Source organism: Hippopotamus amphibius, chromosome 14, assembly GCF_030028045.1.
Source record: "Hippopotamus amphibius kiboko isolate mHipAmp2 chromosome 14, mHipAmp2.hap2, whole genome shotgun sequence".
NCBI lineage: Eukaryota > Metazoa > Chordata > Mammalia > Artiodactyla > Hippopotamidae > Hippopotamus > Hippopotamus amphibius.
In genome coordinates, this window is record NC_080199.1 from 11,728,322 (window position 1) to 11,745,906 (window position 17,585).

The following is a 17,585-nucleotide window of genomic DNA, read 5'->3' on the forward strand; positions in this document are numbered from 1 at the left end:
TCAGACCACACAAGATGGGGTTATACACACAGGGAAAGTTCTTTGTACTTAAAATGCCTAGGGAGGTGTGGTAACTTCACATGCAATCAGAGTGATTAGAGAAAATATTTCTAGATGGTTTGTGTGTGTATGGGTTAGCTGTTGTTTACTGGGTATTTGCTAATAGGACTCAAACCTAGTACTCCGGGACTGGTTGGTGGTAATAAACACATGGATGGTTTAATTATGTTCAGTGATTCTGCTTAGGGTACCACTGATAAAACATAAACATTGTGAGATTTTTTTCAGTGAGAAACAGAAAACAAAATGTAAGCGTATTGAAATATGCTGAGGTGTGTTTTATCTTAAAAAGAATATTTTAAAGAGACATGGAAAGCATTTTATATTGAACAAATTTTATGTTTTAAAAACAAGTACATCAAAGAACAAACATTTCCCCAAATTTCTGTACCTCCTTTAAGGTATTAACTCCTTCTAAGATATACCGAAAGCAAGTGTGTTTAGACTGATTAGTAGCAGTTAAAGTAAGCCAGGTATAGATAGGCCTTGCCTTGAGAGGATATCTGTTATAAAATGGTACGTCCTGAAATGATACAGTTGGCAAATTGTAGTTTATTATGAAAATTGAAAGCAAATAAGGATGGGTTGTGTTTCAAAGTAACCATTGCCAATGAAAATTTTACTTCCGACCCTATTAATGTGTTTTTTTTTTAGTGTTTGTTGCACTTGTGAGTTTGAACTGTTTATGCTGTTCTCAGTGGACCTAGCTGTTTGTTTCTTCTGTTTGTGTGGTTTAGCCACTCCTTAAGAGTGTTCAGCCAACTTCCCGATTGGCTGTTTTTAAACCTTGACTGAGAACACTCCCTTCCAGCATTGTCTTCTCCAGATGGATATGTGCCTTACTTGTCTGTTTACCCAGTACTCATTTGAGGACTTAACTCTTCCCATTTGATTGGTAAAGCTGCCTTCACTTTGATTGGTAAGGCTTGTTCATGCTGTTCTCATGCCTGAAAGAGAATAGACTGGGGATACAGTGTATTTACTATATGATATACTTTTACTGCTGGTGGCAGTATTTTACCTCTTGGCATTAGTAAGAGTTTCAGTTGTGTGATGAGAAGGAGAGGAAGTTTGTAAAGTAATTAAGAACATAGATTCTGCCATCGGCCTGCGTCACCTGCTTACTCTGCCCTCTGTTAGCCTCAGTGTCCTCATCTATTAAGTGGTCTTAGCACCAGTCCCCGCCATCTAAAGGACTAAAGGAGATGATGCTTGTGAAGTGCAGTACAGTGCCTAGCACATATGAACTGTTTTATGACGCTGGCTGATGTCATTATTGTCCTGTTTATGTTGTTAATACCATCATCATTTAAGACTGTGGTTTCCAATCACTTCAAATGCAGTGACCTCACTTAAACTTCATATTAAAAGTTATTCTACCATGTCTTTATTTATTAATACACTTTCCCATTTTTAATATACCTAACTCCCAACAAGCTATGCCATCTTGCCTACAATAGCTTTTGGGCGCTCTCTAACTCTTGGATCACCCACTTTGAAAAGCAACTTCATCAGTTGTTTTTATCCTTTAACTGAGTGGGCCAGCTTTGGATTTGTTAAATGCTGCTTCCTCTTTTGGGGGAAGAAATGCAGCCTCTATTCAAAGATTAGGTAATTTTAAAACAAGTTTCTTTCTTCTTTTTAAAGCAAAGTGGCCAAGTTGGATAAACTTCCAGTTCATGTCTATGAAGTTGATGAGGAGGTCGACAAAGATGAGGTAGGATGCTCGCTTATGCATTTAAGAATTGATTTAGTTCACAGATTTAGAAGATCCATTGGAAAATTACCAATATTTAGCCAAAACAGGAATTGGAATGTTTCTGGAAACGGGAGGAATTTTTAAAAATGTATTGTTTGATTGATTGAAATAAGGTCTCTGTTTCAACTTAGCTGCTTAGCATCTCCTGTTCCTCTGGTCCTTGTTTATTTGTTCTGAGATCATTTTCAAAGGCCTGGACAAGATTTGGCTGCATTGTTAAAAGATCAAGATCACTGAGATCCCAAATTTAGGTTGTTTTTCAACAGGATATTTGAAACAAACTGGCAGCCAGTAGATTTTAAATGGCTGTTTCTTCAGTGAGTGCTTGGAGTGAAGTAGATAGTACCCAGAAGCTCTGAGTTTGACAGGCCCACTCCCCCTACTATTGGAGGAACGATTATGGGCAGAGAAGTGTATAAAGAGAGCTGGGCATCATGGTGACTCTGTCCACTGAGCAAGGAAAACCTAATAAAAAGTTAGGGACGCCTGCCTCTGCATTACTTATTCTTCCCTGCTCAGTGTTAGATGCCACATTGTGAGTGTTAACAACGTCCATGGTAGCAAATTAGTTTAGAAACCACTTAAAAATGTTCTGGGAAGAGTAAGTGGTCATTCAGAATGAAAAACAAGGTATTAAAAACTTGGTGCTGATCAACAGTAAGAGGAGGACAGATTGAAATAACGCATGTGAGGGCGCACACCAAGCTGTAGAATCCTAATAATCACAGCAACAATAAAAGCACCAGGGCTAAAATGGAGGTGGTCTCAGGCAAAGCAGAAGGTGGGTCTTTCTGCAGTTGTCTGCTTGGTGACGGAGATAAAGATTGTAAAGAGCTGGTCCTCGGGGGTGAGCTGGGTGACCGGACGCTGTGTGGTCCTCCCTCCCTAAGCGTCCTGCTGAAGTGGGACTCGGGCACAGCCTTACGGGGCAAAGAGTCACAAGGGAGCAATCTTAGTGAGGAAGGGGCCCGGGTCAGGGTGTGGAGGGAGGTTTGCCACATTGTGTATTTGTGTGTGTGTACATTTCATCTGCCTGTCTGCTTATCATATGTGTAAATCTATGCCTGACATATTTTAGCAGCAGCTGGCAGCCCCATGCCCTTAAGCCCAGATCTCAGAGTTGGGGTCCCCTCACTTTTTTCTCTTCTCCTTTCCTCTCTCCCTGTTGTGTTCTTGCTTCTCTTTCCCTCTTTTCTGTTGCCCCAGCATTTTATCTCTCCTTTCTCTGTTGCCTCGTATTTCCTTCCTTTCTTATTCACCTTTCCCTGAACTAAGCATCTGGGAAGTTTTCCAGGAATTTGCTTTTGTCCTCCAACTATAGGGGAGTGTAATGTGAAAAACATTTTTCATGAAACTGGGTGAGACCTTCCAACTTGAGTGGTCAAGTATGGTATGTACTTTCTGTGGCTCATTAAACACATAAAAATAAAACACTTAAAAAAAAAATAAAACACTTGAACTAGAACAAGCTTTGCTTTTTAATAGACTAGTGTGTGCAGAAATTTAGGCTTGTCCCCCTCTTTTATTGATACATGGACTTAGTAGGTGTTACTGCCAGACGGTTACTCCAGTACAGGGGCGAGGGGCAGCCTGGCATAAATGGAATGCATTTCCCATCAGTAATAACGGGAGGTCAATTGCGGTGTTGCCCTTCTCGCCTAGGACGCTGCCTCCCTCGGCTCTCAGAAGGGTGGGATCACCAAGCACGGATGGCTGTACAAAGGCAACATGAACAGTGCAATTAGCGTGACCATGAGGGTAAGGAGGCCCGTCACCCTGCTTTCCCCTGATTAAGCCCTTTTTTGCTGTGGGTCTTGGGAATGATGCTCAGGATGAATGGGCATGCTGTTTTTCCTGACAGAAGTGACATTGTCTGGTCAGTAAGATGCCTCCCTGGTGATCGGTGATCGACCCGCATTGGTACAGCCCTTCTTCCATCCCCCCCTCCCTTTGTCACCCTCCGACCACCAGCACGATGAGATCATCATGAGGCTAGTGTGAAGGTGCAGTCGCCTTATAGCCTTTCTTCTCTGTGTTGACTATAAAAGGGTTACTTGGTACCTCGCAGAACATCATCAAGGGGCTACACCTAAGCACCGGTGTGGAGGTCTTCCTGTAGCAAAGTCAAGAAAAGCAAAAATCAAGGACTAAAGGGAAAATGATTAAATTGGAAGGGGGTTGCCAAGAGAAAAGTAAAACTAATGTAAAAACTATTCAGGAGAGAAGCAGGACCAGAGAAAGGCCAGAATTAATAATAAAGAGAAACCATGGAAGTGAGGTAGCCTGGGCAGGGGATAAAAATTAAATCGGGAAATGCTGATCATCGTAATCCTGGGGCTAGAGATGAGTCCGGTGTTGTGAGGCAGAGAATAGGTCCTGCTCTGCGTGAGCAGGACGCCCTCGGGATTTGAGAAAGTTTCCATCTTTCTGAGCTGCATCCTAAATTAGAATTCACTGCACTGCTTCTGGGTGGTTATGTAAAAATCTCTGATTCTGTGGGTGAGAAAAATGACCCAGGAATGTTAAGTGAACCAACTCCTCACAATTTAAATGCAGCAAAATTATTAGATGTGATGGAGAGTCTTAACTCACCCAGGTACCTGGGGTGCTGGCCAGAAATAGATTTGTTTTGGAGAGAACTGAAATGGTTTTTACATAGGGATACAGTTGTGAGTTATTGAGAGAGAGTGTGTCTCTTTTCATTTTGAAACAATAACTGTGTGTGTATTTTTCTCTCAGTCGTTTAAAAGACGATTTTTCCACCTGATTCAACTTGGTGATGGGTCCTACAATTTGAATTTTTATAAAGATGAAAAGATCTCCAAGGAACCAAAAGGATCGATATTTCTGGATTCCTGTATGGGTGTGGTTCAGGTAAATAATGATCGAGTTTTATCACTGTTTTCTCACTTATAAAAGTACTGTCTATGAATTAGCAGATTTAAGCAAACATTTCCAAAAATGGCAATAATTGTGGTAGAAAAATAATAGCAGACTTAAAAATGAGTTAAAGGCTTGTTTTTCATCATTTTAGAAGATAGTGGGTATAACATACAGGCAAAGTCGTGTTGCAGGAGGCCCAAGTGCTCTGGCAGACAAGTTCTTCTGTTTAAAACCTGGCTCAGCTACTTTTTAACTATATCACCTGGGACTGGCTATTAGCTGAAATTTCTTCACATGCAAAATTCAGATAATGATAATATTTCCTTAATAGGGTAAGTAAGAGGATTGGATGAGTTATCTTAGAAATATTCAGAACAGTTCTTAGCATCCCAGTGATAACTTCTGGCATCATACTACCAATGGCACAGTAGTATATTGGTCAAGAGATTGGATTTCAAATGCAGACTGAGTTCAGATCCCTACTCTGGCACTTATCAGCTCTGTAACCTTGGAGATACTGTTTAACTTCTCTGTGCCGCAGCTTCCTCACTTGTTAAATAGGGGTGATGATAGTACCGAATATGGTTATGGAGGGCATTAACCAGTACATGTGCAGAGCTTAGGACAGTGCTGGCGCATGGTAAGCATTCAACCTATATTAGGTATTTTTGTTACTATTGTGCTGTTATAGAGTTAGTTTTAAAAATTATTTTAATTATACATAATACATGAATGCATTTGTATTATAAAAGGTTAGACGATACAGGTAGTGTGAAAGTCCCTGTTGACCCCCATCTCTCCCTTTCTCAAAGCGCTGCCGTTACCAGTTTGGTGTGCCTCCTTCCATACATTTGTAGAATTGCCTTTGAAAGCAGATTGGCAGTTTCCTCATCTGCCCCTTCATCCATCCATCCATCCATCCATCCATCCATCCATCCATCCATCCACTCTCCTCCCATATTCCAGGAAGATGTAAGGCAGCAATTTATAAGGATACATAAAACACAGGTTATTATAAATTTAAGTGGGTGTGAAAGGTGAACAGGGAGTCCGGGTAGGGAGGAAGTGAAGAGGGATAAAGTTAAGGAAAAAGCATATATTTTAAAGACCTAATGCCCGCTATGGTGGGTGACAAACCAGGCTCTACGTTTTCCAGCTTGGAGACCCGTTCAGTTGCACAGTGTATGTAGATACAAACAATCCAATTAGTCAGAAGCCGCCCGAGTAACCTCAGAATGAAGCCCATTCAGACGTTTCTCTTGGGGGCCCTTGTACAGAGGGGCCTGTGTGGTTAATGAACAATCTCCTTGACGGCTCCTCACAATAGATGCAGTCACCGTTATCAGAGAATTCCTCCTTAAAATGACTCAGTGTTCGCTGATGACATCAACGCAAAGCTCCGACGCAAAGGTTGTTTTGTGGGGCCAGTGTGACTAAGGTTAGAGACACAGCTCTCTGGTTTGACCCTCAAGTATACTTGCTTATGTATTCACATTTACTTAAAATTAAATTGCATTTTCATCCAAGTAACACATTCATCTGGTTTAAATGTCAGTACAGAGAGGTAGCGCTAAAGGCACATCCTGCCAGCATCACCCCCACTTCACCTACTCCCCGCTCCCCAAAATGATCACTTTCAACTTCCTCCACAATTTTTTTTCTGGGATTTGCCCCCATATTGCTAGGTAAGGTGTGTTCACTTCTCTTCCGCCATCAGCTGTGGACGTTATGTGATGGTAGAGAGGATTTCAGCTCCTGCAACCCTCCTTCCTACTCTAATCTGGACTGACAGCTTCCTCAGCCCCTGCACAGTCACCGTCTGGGAAATTCCCTCTGCCGTCCTCCCTGTGTCGGAGTCCGTGTTTCCAGGATCCTATGTCGCCTTCTTTCTCACTTTCCTTTCTTATTTTGGAGGAACACATCCTCCAGTAGCTTCCTGGGAAATCATGTGTAAGATCTTAATTTTTTGAGAGTTAGATGAAATTTACCTTAGGATTTGAAGGCATTCCATTGTCTTCTAGATGCTAGTGTTGTTTTGGAGTCTTATGTTATTCCCTATTCTCCACAATCTTCTCTTTATCTCTTTTCTATGACCTGAAATTTAGGTTATTGTGTCTTGATTTTGATTTTTTTGGTAAGCTTTTTTGTTAAGGCATGACATAAACAGAAAATACGCATGTAATGAATGAGATTTTCCTAAGTTTAGACCTCTATTATCTATTTGTGCTAAGAACTCTGTTTGGGGTCTGGAGACTCTGTCCTGCATGTTCTAGCCACCTGGGTCTTCTGAACCCTGGGCAGTCTCCTCAGTCAGCAAGACTGGTGGACTCTGTTTGGCCTCACCCTCCTGGGTCCAGATACGGGCTCCAGGCAGAAAGCTGAGGTGATGGTAGGGCTCACCTCATCTGTTTCCCTTCTGTCAGGGATCACAGGGCTGCCCTGACAGTTGTGAAATATCTAAAAACAGTTGTTTCATCTTTTGCCCAGTTATTTCTAGTAGTTATGATGGAAGAATAAGTCCAGACCTTGTTACTTCATCATGGTGAGCATGGGCGTCAGGGGTCCAAACTCAGATGGCTGCAGGGACCAAGCGGATAAATTAAGTGAAAGAAGAGGCCTGGGTGTAAAGCGATAGGGAATGCTGGGGACTGGGACAAACTGGAGCACAAGTGGTCCCGTTTAAGGGGGCAGCTGATGTGCTGGGTGGCACTGCCAGCCCAAGGTGCCAGATCATATAGTTTTTCAAGAAAACTAGAAGCACAAAATTTTAATTAAATCTTGGTATTTTAAATTGTCAGTGACTAATGTAAAAACAACAACAACAAAAGCCTAAAACACTGCAGGATCAAAATTTAAGAAGGGGGTAGAATACATGAAAACGTGTTTGGGCACTAGATCAAGATGATAGCACCACTTTTTTTTTTTTTTTTAATAAAACCTACCTGTTCACATAAGTTGAAAAAATAATATAATACCGTAATTACATTCTAAAGGAGAAATAGAAGGGAAGTGCTTTATAATATAAAAAAATTATAATGAAGGGCTCATATGTTTACCCTCATGTAGGATAAGGTGAACACAACTACTCAGTACTAATGCAGACTTTAGCCAGTTTCGGTCTGTAAGTGATTTAAATCCCACAAGTAAAGCTTCCACTGAGGGCATGGTTTTCCAAAATGGTGAGGAACTCTTGCGTGAAGTTCTGAATTCTGCAGTATACACTCTTCCTCAAGTTCCACAGTAGTTTTATTCTTGATAGCACCACTTAATGTTCGCTGAAAATTATTTTTGCTTCAACAGCTAATTGACTCCACGGTACTCTCAGCTTATAACCTAACCTCAGCTGAAAGCTGCTACTATAGAATCCAAATTATGTCAAAGTATGTTTATTCACAGTGTAAAGGAAGGAGTACCAGATCGAATTATCATTGACAGTGTAATAACTTCTTGTGTGGGATTCTCAAGGGGGAGTTTTCATTTGTATTCTTAAACTGAGAGACCTTTTCAGTTACATTTTAGTTGAATTTTCTGGCATTGACTTTAAAAAAATGTTTAAAATAAAACTAAATATATTTGGCAACTTCATTTGGAAACTAGCAGTAATTACTTTTGTTTTACAAGAGTTTTGTTGCCTGTCTTCAGCAGAGTATAGATGATTTACAATACAAAGTCTCTGATCAATTAGTCTCTGGAATACATTTCAGAATCTAAGGGTCTAACTTCAGTGGCCATTCCTTCCTTCATATTCTTTTTGCAGGTGTGGCTGATGGTGTTTTGCATTTAATGAATTGTAGCTAAGACTTCAAGTTTTAAATAATTTGTTTTTATCTTCACATCTCTTTGTAAGCTAACCTCCAAAAGTTGTGGCTTAAGTGTTTCCGGTTTTTTTTTTTTTAATATTGCTTTTGGATATTGTAAAACAAACAAACAAAAAAACTAGTTGATTAATGCTGTGAGTTCAAAGAAATGCCTAAACTAAAATTTAAAAATGGACCTGAAAAGAATCCACTTACGAATCTTGAGCCCTAAAAGTATTTTAGAACCTTGAAGTTGATTACACTTGTTTTGCGGATAAGGAAACTGAAGCTCAGAAAGAGGAATAACTCAGAATCAAGGCCTGTTGCTCACCCCACTTTTAATTTATTTTCATAATAACGAGTAGGTGAGGAGTGCAGGGGAGAGAACTCCTTTCACATCCGGCCCTTGACCCCTTCTCTGACTCTTGCCGTTAAGTGAGGTGTGAGGCCCTGCGCACAGTGGTCCGAGTCCTCTGCTGGGAGCGGCTCTCTCCTAAGATCTACACTGCAGGGGACACACAGGCACCTTTGGGAGGGCCGCCCTGTCCCTGAGACCTATGCTGAGAGCCCTCCGGGTCTGCAGCTAACCAGCTAGAATTTGGGGGGCGAGGACTGTGCTCTGCTGCTGCACGTTGGTTGGAGTCTGTGATGTCCCATCCCTCAGCCTGTACCGACCAGGAGTCTTGTGTCCTGTTCTTCGCAGCTGAACCTCTCTCTAGTGCAGTCACCAGCGCGATTTTAACCCCCCAATGGGGTGTTTGATAATATCTGAAGACATGTTTGATCTTCACAACTAGGGGGTGTGCTACTGGCATCTAGTGAATAAGGCCAGGCTGCTTCTAAACAGGCTGCAGTGCACACGCTGGTCCCCATAACAGAGTTATTGGCCCCAAGTGTCAGTAGTGCCACAGTGGAGAAACCCTAGTCTTGGGCGCATTCAGCCTTCATCATTTAATGCACATGGACTGCGGTTTTTACACTTTGAGTAAGATACTCTTTCACAGGCGTAAAAGCTGGAGGCATGAGGGAAGCTGGAAGAGGGTAGACGTGCCTAAATTACCTTTTGGGGCTCATAAATGATGAGAAAGTTCCAGGTAAGGAAGTCAGACATATTGATAGATAATGTTTTGCCTTTAAAAATGTGATACTACATACTACTTCATTAAAAAAAAAAAAGGAGCTGGAGGAATTGAAAATTTTCAGTGAAATTTCATTCATTCAGGTGTTTTTCAAGAGCCTATCATTTGCCAGGCTGTGTTCTAGAAATAGGGATGTCGCACTGAACAAAAGAAATCTCTGCTCTGAGGAGTTTCCATTTCATTGGATGAGATAGACAACAAGTAAGATAAGTATGCAAAATACGTAATGTGTCAGGTAGAAAAATAAAGCCATGAGGAAAATAAACCAGGGAAGGTGGATAGTGATGGGAGTTTATGGGGAAGGCGCTTGCCTTTTTAAATAATGCTGATGAGAAAGTACCCCTCAGCTGATAATAAAGAAAAGAATTTTTAAGTCTGTTCCAATTCTTCTAAAATGAGTGTCTTTACCCTTTTTCCATTTCAGAACAACAAAGTCAGGCGTTTTGCTTTTGAGCTCAAGATGCAGGACAAAAGCAGTTATCTTTTGGCAGCAGACAGTGAAGTGGAAATGGAAGAGTGGATCACAACTCTGAACAAGATTCTCCAGCTCAATTTTGAAGCTGCGATGCAAGAAAAGCGGAACGGAGACGCTCATGAAGGTAAGCAGGTGCAGCTTTCCCTGGGTGCACGCACACTCTGTTTTGCCACAGGGCACAGGAAGTAGAGTACTGCACAGGTACGTGGAGGTGGGACAGATGTGAGCTCTTTACAGGTGGTCTGTCAGCAAAGATTTTGTCACAGTAGGATGTCCTTCCCTGACATCATTTGTATAAGGAAATCGTGTCATGGGAAGAACTGCAGCTTTGGAGGCAGAAAGGAAGACCTGAGTTCGAGTTCCAGCAGTACCATTTTTCAGCTGTGAGACCTTGGGTGGACTTAAGTTTTCAGAGCCTTGGTTTACTCACTTGTAAAGTGGGAATAAAAACGGAACTTGCTGATTGATGGGAAGATTAAACAAGATAATGCATCTCAAGTACCTGGCATAGAGTCAGCACTTAAAATACTAATTATAGTTTTTATTGTTGTCATTAATCATATCCTTTGGAATTTTCAAGTCAAAGTTAGGATGGGCAGAAGCCACAGATTAAATTGGTGGGGAAAATCTGGCTATGTTCTTGACAATTCATGTTTTGTTTCAGGCCCTTGGACAGGTGATTCCCAGCCCTGGCTGTGGCTTAGAAGTGCCTGGGACTTCTAACAAATATTCTTTCCTGTGTCCCACCAGAGATTCTGGTTTAGTTGGCCTGGGCTGGTGCTTGGTGGGTGTGGCCATGTGGGCTGCTGTCCATAGCTGTGACAGTTGTGGTTAGATACTGTGCCTACTGTTCCAGCCATCAGATGCTCAGCTTTCACCGCTGCGCCCGGCATCAGCATTTTCATAAAGCTCTGAGCTGTTTCTCTTGGGTATCCAGAGTTGAAAAGCACTGTGTTCCAGGGCACATAAGAGAAAAAGACTTCCTCTTCCTGTTGTAAATAAAATGCATTCAGCTGTGAGTGACTTAGGTAATCTGTTTTACTGTTTTAGATGATGAACAAAGCAAACTGGAAGGTTCTGGTTCCGGTTTAGATAGCTACATGCCCGAACTTGCCAAGGTAATATCACTTTAAACCTCCTGCTCTTCATAGAATGATATGAAATGATTAACAAGTACATTGTAGTGAATTATTAAATCATGTTATAATTACTGCTGTTTTTTGACTTCAGTATTTGGTGAGGTAAAATACATTACTGACTTGAGTCGAATTTCAGTCTACTGTCCAGAAAGTGCTTTACAAAAGTATTCTCTTTTGTGATCCTTTGTTTTCCCCCCATAGTATTTAATATCACATTAGAAGTGTTGAAGAAATAACCAAGATGCACAGGTAAATGTTTCCATAGTAACACATTACTTACTATGTTCACACATATGCTCCCCTTATTCAAGTTAATAGAGACAATTCCCAAGAGGATGGGCCAGTGGTAATCTTGTTACTGAACCAAGGAGGGTTGCCTGAGTTATATAAATTGTTCCTGGGTCACTCTGAATTAAAAAAAAAAAAAAAGTTATACCTGTTTTTTTATAATTTTGAGAAACTCAAAAGTTATTGAAAAGCACAGAGAAGATCCAAACGACCATATTCCCATCACCCAGATGCAGTACCTGTTACTGTGTCATCTTTTCAGCTTCAGCATTTTTTAAAGAAATAAAAATATCAGCTATACCTGAAATTCTTTTTTAAACATCATCTGTACTCCATTCCTTTCTTCCCCCACAACCTCAACTAGAGACAACCACTGTTACGAGTTTTCTGGAAATATTTCCATTTGATTTTCATATCTTTACCACTATATCTGTCATAATAATATTGGGTTGTGTTTTATATGTTTAAAATATTATATAAATGCTAACATATTATTCTGCACTTGCTTTTATTTTTAATTCACCCTTGTTTTTGAGATCCAAGTTGGTATATAGATCTAATTCATACCCTTTATTTCATTGTGTAAGCATTTTATTTTAGCAGTTCTATTATTTCCAATTTTTTTCTATTACAAACAATGCTACAATGAATAGCCTTGTACTTGCCTCCTTGTGTGCATCTATGAATGATTCTTTTTAAATGAGAGAAGCATCCTTGTCTTCTTTGGCCCTTTATATTCTTACTCTGTTATTGCCTTTCTATTCTTTTTTTTTTCGAATACAGTGAAATAGAGACCCTACACACCCACATCTTAAACACTGTAATAGAAAACATGGTTTATCTATATACCATTATAAATAGACTAGCATTCAACATTGACCTTTACTTTAAGACAACATAGCTATTCTCAAATATAAAACCTCCCTCCCTGGCTAGGATTTTAGAGTATTGTTTTTCTTTAGAACTTGACTGTTACCACAGTATCTTTTTAGCACCTGCCTATTAAAGCCAATTTTAGTGCCACCATTGTAACCTCCTTCTAGGCTGGAAGAGTTTTGGCTTGTGTGTTTGTGTTTTTGTATTATGAAGTTCTGTGTATCATATTGGCATTGAGACTTACTTTTTTGTTTCTGGATTTTTGGGGTTCATGATTTCTCAAAGCAAAATGTTTGTTGAAATGGATAATATATACAGTGCAATCTATAATTCAAAAAGTAACTTTCTACACTTACTGGGTGAACACAATGGATGCCTAGGAGAAGACTCATATTATTTGAGCTTAATGTTGATTAATTAGAAATCTGTATTTCTCCTGTGAAGACATACAGGAGTTGTGCCTTCGTTTCTTCTCTTACTGCCTACTACTACCTGGCCAGCATAATTAAGAATTCCTTGATCCTAGGACCTAAGGAGATATATATATCGCATATATTTATTCTTTTAAAAGTATATACATTTATAAAACATAACTGAAGCTATTTTCAAACTGTGGGTAATGACCAAGTTAGCTGAAGCTGTTTTACTTGTTAAAAAGTAATTAAATTGGCTTCAACATCCAATTCTCATTTGTTTTTTAATTTTTTATTCTTTTTTTTTTTAATTGAAGTAGAACTTAACATAGAGTGAGATGCTCGGGCACCGATTGCGCAGCTTGATTCGTTTGTACACCCCCCCCAGCCCCGACCCGTATCAGCTTATAGGGCATTTCCAGCACCTGCCACCCGTATCAGCTTATAGGACATTTCCAGCACCTCAGCAGGCTGCCTGTATCCTCCCTCCCAGCTATACCCTTGTTGTTTTGACCTTTGTCACTGTAGATTAGTTTTGAGTATTCTAGACCTTCCTAAGAGTGGAATCGTACGTATGTACTCTGTGTCAGGCTTCTTCAGCTCAACATGATGTGACCGAGAATTAAAAAATGGATAGAATTGAATAGAGAATATTAAAGTGCACTGCCCTTAAAAATGATAGATATTATTCGATATATGTATGTATCATGCATAAGTCATGTACATATATATGTAGAGAGAGAGCGTGTGTGTACGTGCGTGTGTTGGGTTGTGATGTATTTCTTACCGTGGGTCATGGTCAAAACCTGAAAAGTGCAGCATTGTAAGGGACTTCACTGTTGTGTTCCCTGCCCCCACCGCCACCCCCACCCCCTAGCTCTCAAGTGTTTTTAAACCACTTTAATTTAAGAAGGTAGAAAAAGGCAGAAGGTAATTTTTCGAAGGGAAAAAGAAAAAGGAAAAACGAGGACGGCTGTCATTCCTCAGCATGCGGCCATCCCACCTGTGGGGCACGTGTCTGCTGGTGGTGCCTCCTGTTCTCCTGCTCGGTGGCGAAGGTGCAGTGCGCGAGGGGCCAGGCACCAGTGTGCCCGGCTCTCAGCCGCGTCAGCGTCCAGGGCCCCGCGTGTGCGTGGTTTGGACTGTGTATAACCCCCTCCCGTGTGTCTGGGGTGGGGATCATTTGTACCTGATCGTAAAGCAGGGAGGTGGATTGATCACGGGTCATCCTGATTTTAGAAGGAGTGGATTCCAGAGCTGCAGAATCTGAGACTGAATAGGGGTTGGGTGGGGGGGTGGGGAGCGAGTCTCGAGTCACACAGCTGTGCAGGGAGGGAGAATTCAGTCAGGGGATGTGGGAAGTTAAGAGGTCAGCACCAAGGAAAGGTCCTTGGGGAGATCAGGCCACAGTCAAGTTGGACGGCAGAGAAAGGACTAGAACAATGGGGGCAGGCAAAGGTGTAATTTAATGGCAGGCCCCTCTCAGGTCAACTCCTCTTTCTGCTTCATTCATCCTGTTGCCCCGGCTTTTGTTTTCCACTGCGATTGAGACATAACCAAACAGGATATGAAGGACAGGAAGCTGTTTTAGTACGAAAATAGCTGATGTCTCATTGTGGAATGTGATGGGGGGGCTCTTGACATATGGTAGGAGTGATGTGGACATAGGTTTTCAGAATATTTTGTATATTCCTGGCCCTTTTGTTGCTGTACATTTAGTACTGAACATCCTCATTGTTTTCTTATGGGGACACACTGTGTATATCCTAAAACCTGTCCTTTTCCTCCTGTTGTCTAATATGGAGCCAAACATATGTTTGCTCTAAATGTAACAGCATTTATAGTACAGTATCAGAGTACATAGTCTTATAAACATTTTTATTAAATACACAAACCGTAGTTAGTTAATTGGTTACTTCTCTGCTGTGTTGAGGGGTAATATGATCATGTGGTAAGCCCAATTACTATTTATTTGATAAGTATTTTTTTCTGGTTACATTTACCTTAGGTAACGTTGGAATATATACATATATATGTGTGTGTATGTATATGTAGGAATATATATATAAAACATGGGGATATATATATATGTATATAACACATATCACCTCCTGTGTAAAGATAGTATGAAGAAAACCCTTATGCTCCTACCTTATGTTTTTCTCCATAGCTTTTCTAGTTTTGAGCTCTTTTTGGACTCAAAGCTCACTCTTAATTTTGTCTCCCCATGTGGTTCTGAAAGAGAAGCGTTGTTTTATGTTAAACCAAAATTGCTCCCATCCTATTACCTTGCAACTTGTTTTAGCAAATGAATTTACCTTTCTAGGTAAATCTTCCACAGTTGAACACAGGCTAGAGTCTGGTGTCTCAAAGTTTATGGTCTCATTGAGGCTGAGTAAGCATCAGGAGGCCAAGATCAGCAGTACTTGTCAGAACTCAAACAGTTTCACAGATACCTTCTCTGAGTTTTTAAGGCACATCTGTAATGAATGCTTCCTTCCATGTATCTTAATCCAGAAAACTATGTCATTGTGTGATGATACAAAAGAATTGGCTCGGGTTGTGTTTGTGAGGTCAGCTGGCATTCCATTCCTTGGCCCTTCTTATCTGGAGTGCTTTATTATAGCTTTGTGACACAGAGGATGCAATGATGGTCCCAGGGAGTTGGATATTCGTGGAAGTAGTGGAAATAAATCATGACAGCTCTTTAAATTAAAAAGTACATATTCTGGCTTCGAAAGATTTTGCTGAGTCTTCCCGTTTCCAACCCATTCTGTTTAAATGAGCCAACAGTCAACACAATATTTTTCTGGTAACTCATCCTCCAAACATGATGCTCTGGCCTTTGATTGTTTTACCTGCTCCGAGATAAACTTAAGATGCAGGGTATACTTAAACTCTACAGTAGTTCTTCTGGAAACTCTTGAATGTTTGGTTCATAACTGTCTCTTATGACAAGGAAGAAAATATTGTCAGAGTGTATCATTAGTGATTAAACTTAGGGAATATGGGAGTGGAGGGAATAGCCTTTGTTTTAGACAAATCATTCTCTTCTGTGATTTCTGAGAAGTGTCATTTTTTACAGAGAGTGGCTCTGTCATTTTTACTTTTCTTTTTCCATTTTCCTCTTGTATTCCTCTCTACTGAACCCAAAGTATTAGATGGGCAAGGGGTAGGACAGCAGTGACAGGGTTTGGAGGGGAAGAACGAGTTGGGTTCTTCCTGCATCCACGGTGTGGACTGACCACAGGTTATTTTAAGAGCAGAGCTGGTTTCTGTCACTTTGAGAAGTGCTGGACAGCATAGTCTGTGGGATATTTTTTTACAGCTATATTTTGTGGGCTCTTAGATTGTGAAAGTACTTATTACAGGAATTTACTTTATTGTCTTTACTAAAATTTAAATGAAAAAAATGGGCTTGTTGTTATAAGTAAAAATATTCAAAATCATATAAAGAAAAGTTCATCTTTTCCCTTCAACCTCCATCCCCAGATTCCTGAGAGCAGTGATGTTATTAACCTGTTATAACTGTTTCTTCACCAAACCAGTTGCTCATGGAAATATATATAAACATATGTAGTGTTTTTAGTTATTTTTTTAAAAATATGCTCATGATGTATACATTACTCTGAAGCTTGTTCTGTCACTTAAAATTTTTTCATAGATGTTCCCCTGGGACCATAGAGGATCTGGTGCACTCATTTTCATAGATATATAATATTCCAAATACAGATACTGCACACTTTATTCAGCCATCTCCCTATTCATGAAGCATCTAGATAATTTTCAGTTTTTAGCCTATACAAACGGTGCACAATAAACACCATGACATATTTATAAACTTAAATACTTGTGCTTTTATCTCAGTACAAGGAATTCCCCAAGGTGGGATTTCCGGGTCACCGCACCGTTTATTGTGTTTTTAGTGCTTTAAATATTTCCAGGTTACTTTCCCAAAAGGTTGTAACAATTCATATTCCCATTTCTCTGCATCGTCACCAGAGGAGAGAAAAATGAAGTTTTACTGCTTTAATTTGCATCCCACTGCTTAGTAGTGACATTTTTCATATTTTCGTTTATTTATTTGCCATTTGGTTTTCCTGCTCTCTGACTGTTCCTATTCTCTACCTATTTTTTTTTTTTTTTTCTGGTCTCGTACTTAAAGAGTCTGGGCTCTGAAGCTAGATAGTCTTGGGGCAAACTATTAACCCCTTGTGTCTCAGTGTTTTCTCTTAAACAAGGATAATAATAAGACTTGCCTCCTAAGGTTGTACCAAATTTAAATGTGCATTTAGGATAACATCTAGCATAGAGATGCTGGGTATTATCAATAAATGTTTGCTTTTATCATTATGATGCTTTCAAGTATTTATTATTCCCTCGCTCTGGGGGAAAGCCCTGCCCTTCCTGAGCCACATTTTCTTACTGCCCAGGTTATACTTGGCAATTCTTTCAAACACTGTATATCAGGCATCCCGTCTGTTTAAAGCACTCTGGGCCTTGAGAGGAGTGGGAGGAACTTTAAGAAGCTGAGCCTGCTTTTCATCTATCTCATAGCAGAGCTGTCAGTGTGTGCGAAGTGGATTATAAGCTTTTAGGTTATTTTTACATCTAAAGTTGTCCCTTCTTCTCCACTAAATGGTTTTTCTGGTGAAGGATATACCCCTTGAATATTAGTGGCAACATCAGGATGCTTTGAGTCTAGTTTGGCTAGTTGTTGTTGTTGTTTTTTCTTTTAACGTGTCTGCATCCCCAT

The 17,585-nt window shown here is 40.3% G+C and overlaps 1 protein-coding gene across 20 annotated transcripts in view; it reads left to right on the forward strand.

Moving 5' to 3' along the window:
- The window catches only part of DOCK9 (dedicator of cytokinesis 9), a 279,214-nt gene that overhangs the window by 151,341 nt on the left and 110,288 nt on the right, over positions 1 to 17,585 (forward strand). For all 20 annotated transcript variants that reach the window (XR_009049021.1, XM_057707550.1, XM_057707546.1 and 17 more), the window contains 5 exons: positions 1,708 to 1,777; positions 3,482 to 3,577; positions 4,559 to 4,693; positions 10,063 to 10,237; positions 11,164 to 11,231. Coding sequence is in view for 19 of the 20 variants with exons in the window: in XM_057707550.1 (XP_057563533.1) it covers positions 1,708 to 1,777; positions 3,482 to 3,577; positions 4,559 to 4,693; positions 10,063 to 10,237; positions 11,164 to 11,231 (544 nt within the window). In the remaining variant the exon portion in view is untranslated. The remainder of the gene's footprint in view (positions 1 to 1,707; positions 1,778 to 3,481; positions 3,578 to 4,558; positions 4,694 to 10,062; positions 10,238 to 11,163; positions 11,232 to 17,585) is intronic.